This window comes from Rhipicephalus sanguineus, chromosome 7, assembly GCF_013339695.2.
Source record: "Rhipicephalus sanguineus isolate Rsan-2018 chromosome 7, BIME_Rsan_1.4, whole genome shotgun sequence".
Taxonomy (NCBI): Eukaryota; Metazoa; Arthropoda; class Arachnida; order Ixodida; family Ixodidae; genus Rhipicephalus; species Rhipicephalus sanguineus.
In genome coordinates, this window is record NC_051182.1 from 1,539,993 (window position 1) to 1,560,289 (window position 20,297).

A 20,297-nucleotide genomic window follows, 5' to 3' on the forward strand; every position below is an offset into this window, starting at 1 on the left:
AGTCAAATTACATCATCAGTTGTAGGAAGTAGGCGCAGATGATGAATGCGTTTAGTTTCACGTAGTCGGCACATCATCCATCGTTTCGCTTGAGCTGGACTGCTTCCACACACTTCCTGTCGCCTGATTCGTGGCCCCTTAGTGCAGGGGTCTCTAACACGCGGACCGCGGCTTCAAAATGAATAAAATGTTTGTGGCTTTGTTAAATGGTATACACTCGCATTATTTGCTCGCCTGTTGCGATGAATAACGCTTTTTTCGGGTAAGTTAGGGCGGCGGGACTGGGCTCAAGCATTTTTTTTTCGTGAGGCACCCATGCGGTAACTATTTGTTTAAACATAACCGCCGAACGCAATCTCTATATTACACAATCGGATTTGAGACATTGTGGAGATCAATATCGGTATGGTTCTCGAATCCTGATGCCAAATCGCTTTCAGAAACGATCCATATACGGGATACGGGAAATGCGTTCGTTGAAATGGCAGCGTTAGGTGACGTTTCGTTCAACCCCTTCTTCACTGTAGCGGCCCTTAGTGAATGCGCGCCATGGAAGAAAGGTTCAGCATCACCATCACAGGTGCACCGACTCTTGCCTCGCTCCATCTGCAGAGACATGGCGTTTGAGGCATCAAGTAACAATCGATTGTGCGCCCGATCTCTATAGAAAAAGGAGTTAAGGGAGTTTTTGTGGAGAATGAAATTCGTTCTGGCATCAAGTACTTGGGCCCGCAGTCGTCATAACTGCCACATACACACGTTCAGAGGCAAACGAATAAGCTATTGTCCCAAGCTCGAACCCTTCAGGTTTAGACCCTGTATAAAATCTTAGTTTGTCTTTGTCAGAGTGTATATATCGTAAAAAACTTGTAGGGCGCTTCAGCTTCGCCTTCAAGAGCAGAACGCCATAGTGTAATCGGGCCCTGTGCGCGTCGTCTTCTCAATCGCTAGCCTCGCTTCGCTTCTCGGTGGACACCAGAACCGCGCCGCAAGGAAAGAAACGTCTGTGCGCCCGTAACTTAGTCCTTTCGAAATATCCTAGCTAGAATGCCTCCTGAAACTACAGTTGCGAAGTGCCCGCTACGTCGTAATTCTTCCTTTGCGAGCTGGCGAGAAACCTACTACGCGTCCCTAAGGCAACACGCTCACCTGCGCAGCTGCAAACTTCGTCGATGCTCTTGCCGATAATTATGAAGAATTTTACCTGAGCGCTTTGTAATTAGCGGGCCTTTAAGCCACCCGCTTGTTGCGCAATATACATGTTTTGACGCCTGGTGCAATCATACGCTTCTGCCACGCGATATTACAAGCGTTAAGGAGACTCCTCGCGCTACATGACGTTCTTAGAGTGTTCTTTTTTTATTTTCGAAGCGATTTCCGGCACCGGCGCGGCTCTGTGGTAGAACACCTGATTTCCGCACTGAAGTCCTGGGTTCGATTCCCTCTCGAAGGGAATATTTTTTATTGTTTCTTTGTTTGCGTCTATCTCGATGTTTCGCTAACGGACAATGATGATTTTTTTCTCACAACCGACAACGCCGACGCCGACAGCGAAATTTCGGCGAAATGAGCTCTTTAACGCTACCGCGTTAAAACATGCACGAACCAAGTTACACTAGAGATGAACACACGGGTCTTACAGGTGAAAACCTTAGTGAACAGGAAAGGTTATGCTTAGGGGTGTGCGAATATACGAGTTTCGAATTCGCATCGATTATTGCCTAATCGAATAATTCGATTCGACTTTCGAATAGCTAGTATTCGAAGTTTCGAATAACTCGACATGACCAATATGTAAAACGCGACAAAGGCCAACGGTGCAACTTGGTTAGGGTGGGCTAGCTAAGACTAACGCTAAACCATTTACAATACGCCTTTCGTTAATCTTTCACCGATATCCTGCTTCGAAGCGACCAAACGTTTATTTTAATGGAGATTATGCCATTTCCGTGAACAAAAAGAGCACACGAGAGAACTACCAAGCCCTTCACAACTTCGCTTCCGAAACGAAGACACGGACTTCTTCCGTAGTCCGGTGGCGCATGCCGCAAAAGCGGTAAAACTTCCCGAGTTTGGCCCGCGTACCCTCGGTGATTGGCTTGACATGTGAAAATTTGTTCGCGCTGTGCAGTCGCCACTGCTGCACCGCACCGCTCGTTCAAAAACTCCCATCGTTCCGACGCGCAGTTGAAACGCTGCTGAAGACGATTTTTGAGCCCGAATCACTCATGATGATGAAGCACAGCATTACCGTTCTTTCTTTTTTTTTGAATTTTTAATAATATCCTTTGTATTCAATATTGAATTCTATGTTCGACATTTGTTTTCAACTATTCGGCATTATTCGATACGAATTCAATTTGAGTTGACATTTCACTATTCCCACACCCCTATAGTTATGCTATTAAACTGATTACCGGAACTCGCGAAACTTTTGTTTATAGGCCAAGTCATCACCTATAAGCGATCGCAAAGCACACTACTTTCATTGCTTATCGCTGACAGCTGGGATAGTTAAGGTTTGAGTATTTGTGTGTTCCCGGCGCCTGGAATTGGACCTTCAGCCAAGTTCTTAGTAGCGCAATACTTCTGTTGATGCTGGCAACAGCGACGAGTATGCGCGAAACAATGCAATGCAACTATGAAAAACGACAATAAAATGTGGCAACGTGAAATGACAAGTGACTTCGACAAAAGATCACGTTGGCATACGAGGAACCGCTGATCGCCGACGAGCCCACGATCGACAGGGCGTCAGTGACCGGAAAACGGCGCACACGAGGACGCACGTGATAGGCGCACCTGCGAGGACCGCGTATGTGTAGTGCATCCGCATTTCTGCACAGTCGCCGGCGCCACGTTTTTCGTGAACGATGCCGCCGCCGCCACCGAAATCTGTAACACATGCAAGCTTCGCTTAACAAAATCTAGAGAAGTTGAGGACTGGGCAGCGTGTGATTTAACGGCGAATGATAGGCGTAATATCACGAGATAGGAAGACAGCAGAATGGACCAGAGATCAAACAGGGGTAGCAAACATCACAGTCTGACCTTAAGGGGAAAAATAGACCTCCGCTCGCCACGTATTGCGAAAGACCGATACCTAATGTTCTGTGAGAGCAATATAACGGATACTAAAGGGAGTAAAACTCAGCTGTGGATAACGGAGTGCTTTGAAATGAATAAGTTTGCAGGCATAAAATGGGATAAGCTCCCACGAGACAAGGGGAATTGGAAGTCCTCTGGAGAGGCTTTACTCCTGTAATTTACATAGAATGGCCTAATGATGCTGAAATTGCTTGCTCGGCTTTCTGGTACAACTCCAGTGAGATAGCAATGCACATACCCTTTCATTATCTGCTTGGACGAACTCGATCGTGCCTACTTTTAAAAGAAGTAACTATTCTAAGTAATGTTGACATTGGTGCCCTTTTTCAGAATGCATTTCTCGAAACAGAGCTGGCATTTTGGCTAATGACCTTGTCAATTTTGCTGATGTGCACTTTCTTCCGCAACATTTCTAGTCGTGGCGAGTAGCTGATGCCCTTTATGCCTCCGTTGATAGCAGACCTCAGCTATTTTTGTAAATGTTGCTGCGATGTCAGCTGCAAGCACTCTTCAATCTAGTAATATGGTTTCCCTTACAGGTGTTGGCATTTGTGGCAGACTTCCGCAATGTTATTTCTAGTATCTGCCCATTGTTGAGGCTGCCTCTGGGGATCCGATAAAAATGACTGTGTGGTTTATGTCCTCAATCACGAAATGATTCTAGGCCTGGGCGGTAATTAATAATTATAGCGCTCTCAATGCCGAAGCATTAAGATGGGAATGGTAATAACAAAATAAACATTAATGTGAAAGATAGATCAATACATCAAATGGTATTGTAGACGAATACAATGCAGATAAACTATATAAAGATAAAATAAACCTAGAAAGAAATGTCGACTCAGAAAAAGGTAATACGGGAAAGCAGAAGAAAAACAAGAAGGAAGAACAAAAAAAGAAAACACACATGGAAAGACATTTTTTTGTGATTAATGTTAGCGGAAATATCGCTGAGGCCTTGAATATCTTATGCCTGCAACGAAGGCGGGAAGGTGGTTACATAGCTCACAAGCCCTCGGAAAAATTTAGTTCTGGAAACAAAGTTGTGGGAAATGGAATGCCAACCTTATGTCAGTGAATAATCTTTTCACTGTAGTTTTCTTTTTTTCAATTTATGTGGAAATTTTCAGTTAGCAAGGCAGTAGGATGCTCTTTAGAACATGTAGACATTTTTATTGGAGATTATCAAATACAAAGTACCACTCACTACAAGCAAATTAACGATTATAAGAAAATTACAAGCAATGAACTAATTAAGAAAATACCATAATTAGCGTATTATTCAGAGTGACTGAGCCACTAATGATACTTTTATTCGGAGTCAGAATTCACCAAGAGCTCCCGAATTTCTTCTTCTGTCAAATAGCGCGCGCACGTGGCACGCTGACTCGCCGTGGCTGCGCTGCTGAGACGCTGGCAAAGAGACGCGAGAACCGACGCTCATATAGAAGCATGCGCTACATGTGCAGTCAAACATTTCATTACAAATTATATTTGTGTAGATGTTCTCTCCATAGGCACACCAGCATTATCTTTTCTTTTTTTACAAGAGTTGTCTCGTGAGTGGCAAGAAGTGATTTAAAGAGGCAAAACGAGTATACTCGGAATTGGCCGGGGTTGTGCGTGTGTCGTCGCCCGATTTATCTCGGGATTGACAGTGAAAGGGTTCATTCGTGGCGATACATACCGAGGATAAAAAAAAAAACACGAGCGATAAATGTTATGGCGAGATGCTAGTGATTGTGGTTCAAGGTTTGATTTCGCTTCACTCACACTTGGAGTACGAGCATATTCGTGCAGTAAAACGCAGTGAGTTACACTGCCTTATTTGAAATGACTATGCTACATCTTCACGGAGAGAGTTGTAAACTGAGCTGGCGTATTCTATCTTCGAAGAAATTTGTCCTTTATAAGGTTAGAAATTAAGACCCCGAGGAACACTTGAGCCCATATATTGACCACCTGGGGTTCTTTAACCTGCCTAAAATTTAAATAAAGTAGTACTGTAAGCCATCCTGAGTCCTTTAGTTTGATGAACCACACAGCGCGAGTAAACAACGGGGACACAGGAAGGGAACACACACAGCGCTGACTTACAACAAAATTTATTGAAGCAACATTTCACATATATTTCATTTCATTTCATTTCATTTTATTACCTTAAAGACCCCACTAGGGGGTGTTACATAAGGGGTGGATGTAGAGAAATTATACAAAAAATGCTAACCATGTGTGTTAACTGCGAGACAGGCAATGCGTTACATTTTGCAAAAATAAACTCGGGCAGGTAATGGCGGCAGTGCTGTGGGAAAGGTCGTTCCATTCAGATGATGCCCGTGGAAAGAACGAGGCGGAAAATGTCTTGGTGTGGCTGCGTGGACGGGTGACTTGTAAGGCATGACCGGTGCGATGAGATATGCGGGCTGGAGTGGTGATAAAATCCGGTCGGTCACGTGATCTGTAATAAAACTTATGGAACAGAGCTAGGGTGGCAATGCGGCGACGAAGTGCAAGAGTTAATAAAGATGATTCTTCTTTCAGTAATGACACACTGACATGGTATGAATATGATGAATGAATAAATCGTACCGCGCGGTTCTGCAGTGCCTCAAGTGAGTTTGTTAAATAAGCCTGAGGCGGGCTCCAAATGGCAGCGGCATACTCAAGCTTTGGCCTGATAATAGATTTGTAGGCTAGAAGTTTCAGGCGTTTGGGAGCGTGACGTAAATGACGTTTTAGAAATCCAAGTGATTTGTTAGCACCCGCTATTATGTTAGTGACATGCGCACCCCACGTTAGATCATATGACAATGTTAGACCTAGATACTTATAGGATTCGACTCTGTCCAAGTCAACATTACCCAGTGTGTAAGGAAAAGTTAAAGGGTTTTGACGACGTGAGAAAGATAATGATTTGCATTTAGTTGGGTTAAGTGTCATGAGCCAATGGTCACACCATGCTTGAATAGAGTTAAGATCATGTTGAAGTGCTCGCTGCTCAGATCGATTAGTAATAGTACGATAAATGACGCAGTCATCGGCGAACATGCGAATGTGACATGAAACGTGTAAAGGTAAGTCGTTAATGTATATTAGGAACAGTAGAGGACCTAACACCGAACCTTGGGGAACACCGGACGTAACTGGAAGAGGATTAGAAACACACTCATTAACAAAAACTGATTGGGAGCGATCCCTCAGAAATGCTGCAATCCAATTAAGAACATTAGGGTTAATGTTTAGGCTAGAAAGTTTTAAAAGAAGGAGCTGATGAGACACTTTATCAAACGCTTTCGCGAAATCTAAAAAGATGGCATCAGTTTGCTGGTTACAGTCTAAGTTTAAGTGTAAATCATGGAGGAAGTTAGCTAGTTGAGTTTCACAGGATAGACCTTTGCGAAAACCGTGCTGTGAAGGATTAAAAAAATTATTTAAGTCTAGGAAGGTCATGATTTGTGAATAAATGACATGTTCGATGATTTTACATGGTATACTTGTTAACGAGATTGGACGATAATTTAATGGTGACTGCTTACTGCCAGATTTATGGATGGGAACGACCTTTCCCACTTTCCAGTCATCGGGCAAGTGACCTGTAGAAAGGGACTGAGAAAACAAAAGACACAAGAAAGCAGCCGAAATGTTCTTAGTATTAAGTAAAAACTTCGAATTAATTTCGTCAAAACCAGCTGATGATGTTAACTTGAGACGTTCTATGCAAGATATTATGCCATTAATGGAAAATACAATGTCAGGCATTGGTAGTTCACTGGTAATACACCGAGATCTTGGTACAATCGGAGGCATTGCACGATCATTAGTAAATACACTTGCGAATGCGGTGTTAAATACGTCCGCACATTCTGCATTACTTATAACATCATTGTTTTCATTAGCTAGTGTTATCGTGTGTTTTTGTTCTGGGTTAATCACCCGCCAAAATTGTTTAGGATTTTGTGTTAGCATACAAGGAAGGTCATTGTGAAAAAACTTGTACTTAGCGTTTTGTATTGCCGTGAGGTACTCGGTTTCTGCTGAATAGTACTTATCCCACAGAAGTGGGTTGTTGCTCTGTTTAGCAGCTCGGAAGTATCTTTTTTTCTTATTTTCTAGTCGCTTCAGTGATTTGTTGAACCATGGTTTGTTTTTATTAGCACGGAAACTACATACCGGGATATACTTATCAATTAGCTCTAGTACTTTGCTCTTGAAAAGCAACCAGTTTTCTTGCACTGGATGGTTACTAAATTGCGTCTCAAATACCGGGAAAAAGCGGGTTAGCTCACTGTTGATAGCTTCATAATTGGCCTTATCATAAAGTCGAATTGTTTTTTTGTAGGTTTCACATACTAGCGGGGCAAAGTTAAAGGTTGCATGAACAACCTTGTGGTCGCTTATTTCCCTTAAGTGCGTTATGGATGTCATACAGTCGGGGTTGTTTGTTAGTATCAAATCTAGGATGCTTGACGAGCTCTGTGCGACACGCGTTGGTTCAGTTATCAACTGTGAGAGGTTGAAGTTCAGACACACATCAACAAAGTTAGTTGCTTCTGGGCTATTTGTTAAAGTTGTGTAGTTACGCCAGTCAATGTGAGGATAATTGAAATCCCCGAAGAGAACGATGTCAGCTTTTGGATGCACTCTTGTAAGAGTGTTTAGAATGCTGTTCAGTTTGTACGGGAAATCGGGGTTACTTTGGGGCGGCCTATAGCAAACGCCTAAAAGTACGGTTCGCGGCACCGCGCGGCAGATGATCCATAATATTTCAATGTCCGAATCGACGTGGAATACTGAAGATGATAGTTGCTGATTCACTGCCACAAGGACCCCACCCCCACGTCCATCTTTGCGATCTTTGCGATAAATACAGAAGTTAGGCAGGTCGGCTAGAACTTCATCGTCACTGATGTTGCTATGTAGCCACGTTTCAGTTAATATGAGCACATTGCTGGTAGACGATAAGACAACATTTGAAACAAGCTGACGCTTCGGCAAGAAGCTGCGAATATTAGTGAAGATTACAGACAATGTAAGGTTAGCCCGAGGAACTTTGCTATGATGCGATTGCTTTCTTTTACAGCCCGTTGATTGCTATTTGAATTCTTTGACAGTTTGCGAGACTTCGTCATAAATATATTTCTTTGAGCCAATAGAAAGTGTCTTGTAAGACAGTTGGAAACGAGCAGATTTAGTTTTGGCAAAAGCAACCAAATGCTTACGAGCGTTTCTGACAGAGCGGGAGAAGTCCTGTGCGATACTGTAATTAGTTCCTTTTAATTTTCGAGCATTAGAAAGAACAGCTTCTTTCATTTTGTAGAAGCTAAACTTAACGATAATAGGGCGGCCGCGCTCAATAGGGTGACGGCCTAGGCGATGAACTCTTTCAATTTCTTTTGGATTTATTGTAAGGCCAAGGTGCTCACGACAGTGCTGTATGACCAATTCTTCGGTTTGGGCGTAACTTTCTGAATTACTAGGCTCGGGCAGGCCATAAAATACCAAGTTGTTTCGCCGGGATCGATTTTCGGCATCGTCAAGACGTGCCTCGAGTTCGAATACTTGTCGAGCTGTCTGGGCAGTGTTGGACTTTATGTTGTCTATTTCTGTGCGAAGCAAAGTAAGGCTCTGACAATGTTTTTCAACATCATTCATCCGCTGGCTCAACTGGGCGATAGTTTGATTTGTGGTTAGAAGTTGATCTTTCAGGTTACTTACTTCAGAAATTAGTTTGGACTGACCAGCTGATATTTTATGCAATTCGTCGAGTATAGCGGTTGTGTTAGGACCCGGATTTGACTCAACGTCGCCCGATTGCATGAGCAGGGAACGAATGACGTCAGTACACTCAACAACAATTAAAAAGCAGCACCGTGGGCTCGGCAGCTGTAGCAAAAAGTAGTTGCTTGATTTCTTTGAGAACAGAGCGTATGGTTTACTAACCTGCATGGCAAAGGTAAGCGGGTTATTGCTCTGTGCTGTAGCACAGCTGTCGAGCCCACGAAGCGCCGCGGTTGATCGCAGCTCTCTTGTAGGCGACGAACAGGTTGATGTTCCAGGCGATGCGGCCTCCCACGGTGAAGTGAGGACCGAGTGTTCCAGGGTTAGCGCCATCTGGTCGGTTGAGGTACTGGCTACCGGTTGGGTAAGGGGCGTTGTTCGGTAGAAGGCTTGAGTTTTCCAGCCATTTCCTTGGGACCGGCATGTCGACGCAGTCTCGGTGGTGGCGAACGATAAGGCAGGCAACAGCACGCGCGAGATAGCGAGCGTGAATACCTGCATGGCAAAGGTAAGCGGGTTATTGCTCTGTGCTGTAGCACAGCTGTCGAGCCCACGAAGCGCCGCGGTTGATCGCAGCTCTCTTGTAGGCGACGAACAGGTTGATGTTCCAGGCGATGCGGCCTCCCACGGTGAAGTGAGGACCGAGTGTTCCAGGGTTAGCGCCATCTGGTCGGTTGAGGTACTGGCTACCGGTTGGGTAAGGGGCGTTGTTCGGTAGAAGGCTTGAGTTTTCCAGCCATTTCCTTGGGACCGGCATGTCGACGCAGTCTCGGTGGTGGCGAACGATAAGGCAGGCAACAGCACGCGCGAGATAGCGAGCGTGAATACCTGCATGGCAAAGGTAAGCGGGTTATTGCTCTGTGCTGTAGCACAGCTGTCGAGCCCACGAAGCGCCGCGGTTGATCGCAGCTCTCTTGTAGGCGACGAACAGGTTGATGTTCCAGGCGATGCGGCCTCCCACGGTGAAGTGAGGACCGAGTGTTCCAGGGTTAGCGCCATCTGGTCGGTTGAGGTACTGGCTACCGGTTGGGTAAGGGGCGTTGTTCGGTAGAAGGCTTGAGTTTTCCAGCCATTTCCTTGGGACCGGCATGTCGACGCAGTCTCGGTGGTGGCGAACGATAAGGCAGGCAACAGCACGCGCGAGATAGCGAGCGTGAATACCTGCATGGCAAAGGTAAGCGGGTTATTGCTCTGTGCTGTAGCACAGCTGTCGAGCCCACCGGCCCACCATATACAGGGGATCAGCCAACCACTGCGCATGTCATAGCAGATAACTTTCTAATCAACTTGGAAAAGCCGAACGGAGAAATTGCAATTCTTTATCTGATAAAAATATCGACGGCGAACTTAGTTTGGCACCACAAAACCTCAGTCGATGAGCGACTACGGAGGATGACTCTATAATGACAATAAATGTATGTTCACGTATGTGAGGAGGCAGGAACCTGCGGAACAATGTTCACGCCCACGGTTTTCGCTCCGTCTGCCAGCGAACGATTTCGCCATGGATCCATGGGTCTCATTATATCGGCACGTGTCGGCGCCTCGCGCTGCAGTTTTTTTCTCCTAAAGGAGGAAATGTCTACTCTGCGAGAAAACAACCGCCTAACCTATTCAATCGCTTTCTGCTAGTCACGAAACAGCGTAGCCCCACATCTAAGCAGAAATCTTTCTCGCGGAAGAGTTGTCTAAGTGTCATTTCTTAGTTTCGCAATCAAAGCTTCACGCATCTTCTTATTCTGCGGACACTAGTGCAAGCTGAAAGCGGGCTCCATTATGTGCGTCCTGCACTTCGGCACCGAGCACTGGCTTAACATATAAGACGCCTTCAAAGATAGCGACTGACTATTGTAGTGCTTTCAAGTGTTGTGGTGCGCGCACCCGAAGCCAGGCAGCCTCTCCACTCACTCAAAAATACAGCGCAGGTGGCGTTCTAAAATTTCGTTTCCAGCTCGCTCCGGCGCTCCCGAAACCGTCATAGCCGCTGTGACCATATGATCCAGCCTAGTACGTCACGCCGAAGTTGGCGCTGGCTTTTTCGGTGCGGCCGATAGCCTTATGTCACTGGCAGCTAGCGCGATTAAACATTCTCAGTGATACGCCATGTCATGCCTGTATAAGACCGGCTTTTTTTTCTTTTACCGCATCCTATCGTACGTGCACGACCCCACGATGAGTCTGCTTTAGGTCTGTGTAGCAAGATCTGTGGCAAGGAAATATACACAAGAAAAGCGCCACATGAAACATGCCACGCGTTTTTGCTTAATCTTAGACAAGCTCGAATTTGGGCGTATGCAGGGAATACACACTACAGTGTGTACTACAGTGCATGCACACTAATTCGAACAAAGTTCGAATTAGTGTGTTTTTATCGTTGTGGTTTTCTCGGACGGAGACACAGATAAGCGTTCGTGAATACACAGTGGCACAACAACATTCTGTAGCTTGTAATTATCTGCACAGTGAAGATTGCTTAGCGGTCGCGGCACCATTGGAGATATTTTCCCATTTGCTAAAGTACGTGGCTCACTGGCACGAAGCCAATGTTTCGAAATGCCAAGGTTGTACCAATCTGTTTAGCGCCTTGTCATAACTCCTTTTAATTCATGCTCCAAAACTGCTGCATCAACTGCGGTTGACCTAAAGGGTCGACGATATTGTGCAAATGCAAAAAGCAAATGGCACTGCAGCTTGCAACCTCGGATGCGAAAAAAAAATTATGTTAGCTGTTTACCGGAGTGTTACAGCAGACGTTACCAAATGATTTTTTATTTATTTATTTACAAATACTGCAGGCCCTGTTCGGGCCCAAGCAGGAGTGGGTAACAACTGTCAGTGACAAAATCAGAATAAAAAACACAATGAAAATACAATACAAGGTACGAAATTCAGAAAATTCTCAACATCAGGGGAAAATATAATTAATACATAGCAATAATGGCATTCATGCAGAAATACAAAAAAAATCTCAGCACTTATGAGGAACATAATATATTGCAATGTTAAAAATCAAGTGCTAGGTCATTGACGAGATGGGCGAGCGATTGTATTGTGTCCGCATTAACGATCTCCTGAGGTAACTTATTCCATAATGAAAAAAGCAATGGGCAATTTACCGTTTTCCCTGTGGTCGAAAGTGTGCTAAGTCACTGCGTACTCCCTCTAATAACGCATGGGGCGGAAACTTGGGTGGGAGCAAACTCCAGAAAAAATTACACATCATCCTACCCTAAGGGCAACCATGGTGGGATGCGAAAGCATCGCGGAGGGTGCGCATCGAGTTTCCGTTTCTCTTACGTGACTTATGAGACGGTGGTTGTCGAGGCGTTTGAATTACCGCTTGCCTACGCTGACGTTTACGTTCGGCTTCCCGAGCCTTCCTCTGCTCCGCGGCAGTGGCACTGCCGCTGCAACTAGCGCTGACGTTGACGTTGTTCATGGCATTTCGCACACCGTTGCACAGAGAGAGAATGACGGAAGCACAGCGAACGCGCGTTTGCAGCCTCGCAGCTTTGAGATTCGCTTGCCGGCGTTGCCGTTTGCGTTCAGCTTTGCGAGCGTTCATAGCGCCGTTGCGAAGGAGAGTGCAACGGGAGCGAGCGCGCGCTGCATTATATACGAGCGTCCAGCTGTGGCGGAGGGAGAGAAACGGGAGAGGAGAAACGAAGCGGAGGCAGTGCTCACGCCACCTCCACTCGTGAGCGCTAGGAGTGGGGAGAGTTGGCGCATGCGTAGTATGGGTGCGGACGCCGCAGAACGGACACTGCCCCGAGCATAAGATGCTTTCACATCTAAATGTTAGGAAGCACACAACGTTTGATGTAGAATTGAAAACTGGGCAAGTTGGTAACGATTCGTAGCTGGTAGAGGTAAACAGCGCAAAAGACGAAGACAGAGTAAAGGAGGGACACAATAGGAGCGCTCGTGTTGTGTCCCTCCTTTACTCTGTCTTCGTCTTTCGCGCTGTTTACCTCAACGTTTGATGGAATGAAAAATGTTAGGTATAACATGATGAGACTGGACGGCAGCATAGTGGATTATGGTGCAAAGAGGGGTAACCGGCATTCCAGCTGCCTTGACAACGAAAGCCGTTTTCAGCGTGCAGAATGCTTCAAGAAAAGAAACGACGAGATGGGACAGTGCACTCGTCTTCCCTTTTCTTCAAACACTCTGCGCACTGAAAAAGATTTTCCACATCGCGTACGTTGCACCAACCAGCCAAAGAAGCGACCTTTTTGCATTCTATAGTCCATCTCACAAGCTGGTTCAAGCATTGTGTCGGCTGCAGGGCTATTTAGCCAATAGAAAGAGCGCAAATTCCTTGCGATGTCGCCATCCGCTCCGCGCTGTCAGCTCGACATCCCCATTACGTCTGCTCTCACGCGTTGGGCGAGTAAAGCGAGCACACTCCAGTGACCAACACTCTTAAGATTCCGCAGAAACGGCAGCGCCAAAAGGAAGTTCTGGACGAAGCCTTACTACCATAAATACTAATGGACAATGGAGCTGAGGGAAAGTCTCAGCGACGAAAGTCCTAGGCCGAAAGCGCTGCGTCGACAAAGTCCAAGGCAAGAAGGAGGCCCACCGATTATATAAGAGCGCGCCTTTTAAAGGGGCCCTGCAACACCTTTTTTAGTTATATTGGAATAGTCTCATTATTGACGTATGACTGTTTACGAGTCATATGCCGCAAAAATTTTTAGAATCCGTCAAGTCTAAGTGGTGTTACCAAATTACAGAGATAACGTTCCGCAGTTTTCTCCCTCAACTCAACGCAGCGAGCGCGCGGAAAGCTGCGCGCGGCGTGAAGGGCGGAGGTGCGAGGAGGCGACGCCAGCGCCGGCGGCATTTTTTTTTCATTTTTTCTCTCTGGCGTCTCGGCGCAACCACGTGGTCTGTGGCGCCACTTCCGGTCGGCTCGCGCGGTCGTCGTCGAGCGGCGGAGCCCATGGCACCGTGTATCGCGCGTGCTTGAAAACTGCGAGTCGGTTTGATAATGTTGGGTGTGCACCTCGAACTGCCGTAGTGTTTTCATCGCTCTGCCAACCATGGACGCAAACTTGCGTGCGCTTTTGGAACGAATGACAGCTGAGATGGGTTTCGACCCACACCCCGATACACCGCCTCGTCGCACTGCTCGCGCTTGAATCGTATTCAACACGGCAAAGCTGCGTGCACCCTTCTCCCAGTGGCGGCACTTCGATGCCGTTTGCTCTTCGAATGCGGGCGCACAGCGAGTGCGGGCTGACAACAAAGAACTAAAGACTAGAAGAAAGGATCGTGAGGCATCGGGCCGGCGCGGACCCATCCCCCGGCTGTCTGCAGCTACCGTGAAAATGCGAGTTTACTTGGTTGCTGTGTCGCGGTTTCTCGGGAACCTGAGACTACGGGGAGGATACGCCGAGGTACGGCTCGATGACATACTGAACAGACAGCGAACGGGACTCTCGCCATACAGCGAACACAGGTATCCTAAGCTAGCCGGCGCCGGCATTGTTATCGGAGAAATGCTGCACCGCTGCCTCGGTCGGTCGTGAGAACGTGCCGACGATGCAGTTTCCAGCTGACGAGGCAACACTCGAACGGCTGGCACTCTCAACGGCAACCGGCGATGGTCAAAAGCACAGAAATATTCACGATTTCGGCACTGCACATGGTGAAGAAAACGCAACCACACAACTACGAGCAGACGAGCTGTCGGTGAGACCGGAAGTGCTAATATTAATGTTTGTTCGGTGTTTTAACGGCATAACACAATATAAACATACATATTATCTACTTATTGAACTCAAAATTAACAACTAAGGTAATAATGATGGTGTTATCGTGATTATAACATCAGCCAATGGTGGAACTGCCGACAATCGAGTCATATATTGCGGACTAATACATCATTTGTCGAGAGAAGAGGGAGCGATTTTCAGATGACTTTGAGAATTTATTGTAAATTCCAGGCCGCTCGCTTCGCTATAATATTTGGCTCGCGTGTTCTCGGGAGCCTTGACTACCGATTGGCAGCGCTTTTTGACCCTGCTCAAAAAGTGTTGCAGGGCCCCTTTAAGACCGAACCACATGCAGCCTTATCGCAGCGTTTACTGCAGCGTTTTAAGACCGAACTACATGCAGCGTTCCAGCGTTTCGTTCCTCGGCGTCGATGCTACAGGTGACGGTGGTTGAAACGTCTACTTCGGGGCGTTCCATACATTGGCAGCGTTTAGATGGACGCATAAGCAGTTAGATGGACGCATAACCAATCAGCGCGCGGCTGGCAGCAACTTTCGCCTACGTAGTGACGTCGTCACTGCTGTAAAAATGGCTGCCACCCGGCCCGGATTTATCAGGTCGTCGCCGTGGACTGTATGGCCCTCAAGTTCTCAACTGATGCTTGCATTTGACTTTGCTTGTTCCCTAGAAGCTTCTACAGCAAAGCGCTCGTTGTATCTTTGAACAGTTTCCGAGAGCCATACTCAAGTTCATCGGTAGGCTTAGCAGGAATGAGTATATTGGCCGAACACGTGGCCTCAGAGATGAGCGGCAACTTCAAGCTGAGAGGCCATATATTACGAGTATTACTAGTAGTCTGGATAGCTAGCGCTACAAGTATAATAGAGGAAAATAGAGCTTTCGGCGGCACAGTGGGTCGTTTTTCGCATACAAAACTTACCCTCGCTTTCCTTTCCTGTTCAGCACCTCATCTCCCCCTTCGCGTAACTCATTCCTTGCATTGACACTCCGTTGCATTTCTATGCCTCACTTTCTCCCATTGACCTCTACCCCACTTCCCTTTCCTGTTCAGCTCCTCCTCCTCCTCTCTTTCCCAACTCTGCTGTGCTAGGCTTTCACTATCGCCTATGCTTCACCTATGCTATGCTTTCCCTCCCACTATGCGCTTGCCCTTCTTCCGGCTTGGCTATGCTGCGAACGACGCTGTGGACGGACTGAGATCGGCTTTAACATACGAGAGTGGCGGCTTGGGCTAGTGGTATGTCAGGATGACTGCTATAGCACGAACTCAGGACAAGGACAAAAGGCGCACGAAAACGAGCGCTCGCTTCCAACTATGTTTACTGTGGAGAGCACGAAAATATATAGGGGACAAAATCATTTGACAAAAGCAGAGCAATGCAAAGGAAATGAACGAAGCAATAAATTCAAACAATAAAAAAATCCGACAGATTTCACGCCCTGTGGGAATCGATGTAATGCGAAGCAGCCAGCAAACAGTTGCATACATCGCCTTGTGTGCCTTTGAGCCAAATGAAGTCATTCATGTCATGACATCTAGTACACTGTATATCTCATGTTTGTCATACGTTCATGCACATACAATCTTTAATATAACGAACCGTGTATTCTGGTATAGGCAATGCATGACCTGTCGTTTGTGTTCGTCACGCACTTGCCATTTTGGTATGCCATTTTGGTATATATCCAACTAACCAAACTGCCGGATGCGCACCCAGACAGTGTCATGTGAATAGTGCCGTGCATGACATGCATGTTATTTATTTATTTTTTATTTACAGGATACTGCAGGCTCAGAACCATGCAGGAGTGGTATCAAGAGTGAACCACGAGCACTTGCAAACAGCAAAATTGCCATTCATAATCAAAACAAGCAGTAAACGTACACGTATGCATACATATTTAATTATTATACACTTGCATACATGCGTACATATAACAATTCTTAATCAACAGTATTTTGAACGCGTAATTCAATAGCGATTCATAATTAGTATAAGTATACGAACAGACATAACAATAGAGACTTATGCATACATGCATACACATACCACATGACGCAGCGCTAAGGGTACTATTGCGCCAACACATGCGTGTAAACGATTGGGATTGGAAAAATTTCTAAAATCAGGGAACGAAAAAGGAAAGCTGTTTTCGTTATGATGTAATTGGGTCGAATGAGTGAACGTTTTGTAGTGACTCAAAGGCAAAGCGTTCCAGACTGTAATGGTTCGAGGGAAAAAAGGAGAATTTAAATGTGTTAGTATGAGTTTGCAATGGAGTTATCGATTCAGCATGGCGATTTCTAGTTAGTCGTGACGTCAGTGGTTGGATGAACGAGGATGCTTGTAGTGCAAAATGTTTCTTTTTTTAAATGAAAAAGAAACTTTAATCTCAAGATTTTGCTACGAAGCTGAAGTTCTTATATATTATTTTCTTGCATGATAGCTGTCGGGGAGTCTGTCATGCGGTACTTGGATGCACTTACGCTGAATCATTTCTATAGCATGAATATTTTTTTTTTAGTGTGTGGGTCCCAAATAATGCATGCATACTTGAGAGTAGGTCTAATAATGGTATTGTAGGCTAACAACTTCACCGATGGCGGGGCAGAACGAAGTTTGTACCTGACAAAGCGTAATTTACGGAAGATGGATGCGCAGATGTTAGATACATGCATGTTGCATCTTAAATTCTTTGTTGTCGTCACTCCAAGGTACTTATATTCGCTAACCTCTTTCAGTATGCGCGATCGAACAGCGTATGGAAAAGACAAATGATTTTTCTTTCTTGTTATGTTCAAGTACACTGCTTTGTCTGAATTCAGTTTCATATCCCATTGGTTACACCATTGAAAAACGTTACTAAGGCAGGTATTCAAATGTCGTTGATCATTCACGGTAACAATTTCCTTAAGCAAGACACAATAATCGGCGAATAGCCTTATTCCAACATGTTCAGGGACAACTTTAACAGTATCATTTATATATATTAGAGAAAGTAGAGGTCCCAGAACACTTCCCTGAGGAACACCTGCTGTAACCTGAAGTTTGGATGAACAGTGACCGCTTATGTAAACAAACTGCGTTCGATTTTACAGGTAATAATTATATCTGGGGTTTAACGTCCCAAAACCACGATACGATTATGAGAGACGCCGTAGTGGAGGGCTCCGGAAATTTCGACCGCCTGGGGTTCTTTAACGCGCACCTAAATCTAGGTACACGAGCCTCAAACATTTTTCGCCTCCATCGAAAATGCAGCCGCCGCGGCCGGGATTCGATCCCGCGACCTGCGGGTCAGCAGTCGAGCGCCATAACCACTAGACCACCGTGGCGGGGCGATTTGACAGGTATGCAGATACCCAATTTACAATAAAATCAGGAAGGCCGATATCTTTAAGCTAAAAAAAAAAAAGTCACAGTTTCGCCGCAAGGCCGAAGCAATGAACGCGATAGCAAGAAACTAATGCTATATGAAGTGAGGCTCGCCAATGGATACTCTCAGTTTGAACAGCGCTCCTGTTGCAAAGGCGGCCGAAGCAGCGAAGGAAACTAGCGTGCTTCAAGTGTCGAGCTGGGACACTTGATAGTTCGCGCTCATCTTCTGTTTGTTCGTTTAGCGGCGTCCCTTGAGCTCGAGTGGCTTTCGTACGCTCCGTAACATGAGCGCGGACATCACGGTGAAAGCGTGAAACATCCCTCTTCCCCTCAGCACAAGAAAACCGCGCGAGCAGACAGCGGAAGGGCAAGGTTCTCCCTGCGCAAGTATAAGAAGAAGCGAGCGAGCTCGCCCACGACTTTTAAATGCGCCTGTCTAGGGTGCCTTGATGCCCGCGCGCTCCGCTGAGGGTGAGGACAGGCGCGTCGTCTGCTACGACGGCCGCCATTGCGAATCCCGCCGCAGCTCGGCAGCATGCGAAACGCGCTACACAAAGCGCTTGCGGTGCGCGGATACGCCCGGAAATAAGTGCACGCTAGTGAGCTTTCTTTTCTTTTTTGAAGCTTGGGCAGCTTTTATTGCTGTTGTTGCCTAAATGTTTACTAGGGAGCATGCAATTCATGTAAGCTCACGGCCTGTGCATGTGTTATGCGCTAGAGGTAGACGTACATTCTGTTATGTTGAAAACGAATCCTCTTCCTTAAGCCGGAAACGACAAAGTCTAAGGCCTTACTTAATTTTCTCGTAAGCTCTGGATTCCATATACACAAATAATTGTTTAAAATATTTGTATACATGTCAGCAGCAGCAGTATATGTATCTGAACACACAATTTAATGTTGCGAAGCTACCGAAGCGCGATTAAGGTGGCTCATTTTGCTAAGTTTGCAAACAATTTACTCGTTTATTATAAATGGCATCATACATATTGTACACAGAATAAAGGGCCGAGGGGAAGTACGGGGCGAATATCCTGCTAAAATGGAACGAAAGCTTCTTTATCATTATTATTGCTGACATTTCTTGCTAACAATCTGTAGCCGCTACTGTATCGGCACTCGAGTTGCACCTTGACTCCTTATCAAAACGATGAAAGCGTTGTTGAGTAATATGCCGTAAAACTTTGCATGCCCGCAGTATCAGTGCGTTTTCCCTTCTTTTTGTATCTGCAGTTTCTTTTTCTGTATCTCCAGGTTTTCTCGCATGCCCAATTGCATGCACATTTTATTGAGTGTTTCCAATACTGTTTTACACTTTGTGCGGCAGATGCGTCGTTTATTTGTCTCTTTTATTAATAATAATATCTTGGGTTTTACTTGCCATAACCACGATATGATTATGAGGCACGCCGTAGTGGAGGGCTCCATGAATTTTGACCATGTGGTGTTCTTTAACCTGCACTGACATCGCACAGTACACGGGCCTCTAGCATTTTGCTTCCACCTAAATGCGACCGCCGCGGCCGGAATTGAACCCGTGACTTTCGGGTCAGCAGCCGAGCTCCGTCAGCACTATACCACCGCGGCGGACGTATTTTTTAAGGCGAAAGCCTTAAATGCCTCATCAAACGCGAAAGTTGGCCGTCGGTGTCCCGCGTCTACGGCGTCAGTGTACCACGACGTCGGAGACGAGGGATGCAAAAAGTCGTCACGTGATGACGTCATCATGGCTTCACAAATTTTGGCGTGACGTCATATGATGCCGTTATCACATGACATCGTAGCTTGGTCAAAAGTGGGCAGATCACGGAGGCAGTGCAAAACCAGGGGAGGTGCCTCCGATCTTGGAGGCAATGCAAAACCACGTTAGGTGCGCAAAAAACTAAGAAGTTGGCTTTCGCTTTCTAGCCGTCTTAAGCGAACGCATAAGGGATCCTGTGAGTTTTTTTTTTATTAGCTGGTTTTTCATGACGAACTCATTGTACAACTTGACTTTGTTTCTTGTACTTTTTTACTGATATAGCGTGTCTACTGTACACAATGCTTCCCCGTCTTCTTGTTTTCATGCGTCTTCTTTGTATAGACGCTTCGCGAGAACTGTTTGTATGCGCATTCCTGTAGGAGCCTTCAGTGCTTACATTATTAATAAATAAGTAAATGTGCTTGCTCAGAGAAATAAAATACTGAATGTGTGTGTGTGTGTGTGTGTGTGTGTGTGTGTGTGTGTGTGTGTGTGTGTGTGTGTGTGTGTGTGTGTGTGTGTGTGTGTGTGTGTGTGTGTGCGCG

General features: G+C 45.9%; 1 protein-coding gene across 1 annotated transcript; it reads right to left on the minus strand.

Moving 5' to 3' along the window:
* Positions 1 to 7,880: 7,880 nt before the first annotated feature.
* Positions 7,881 to 10,101, minus strand: LOC119399269 (uncharacterized). Its single transcript, XM_037666083.2, has one exon. The coding sequence runs from the start codon at positions 10,051 to 10,053 to the stop codon at positions 8,200 to 8,202; it is 1,854 nt and encodes a 617-aa protein (XP_037522011.1). The 5' UTR covers positions 10,054 to 10,101; the 3' UTR covers positions 7,881 to 8,199.
* Positions 10,102 to 20,297: the final 10,196 nt, after the last annotated feature.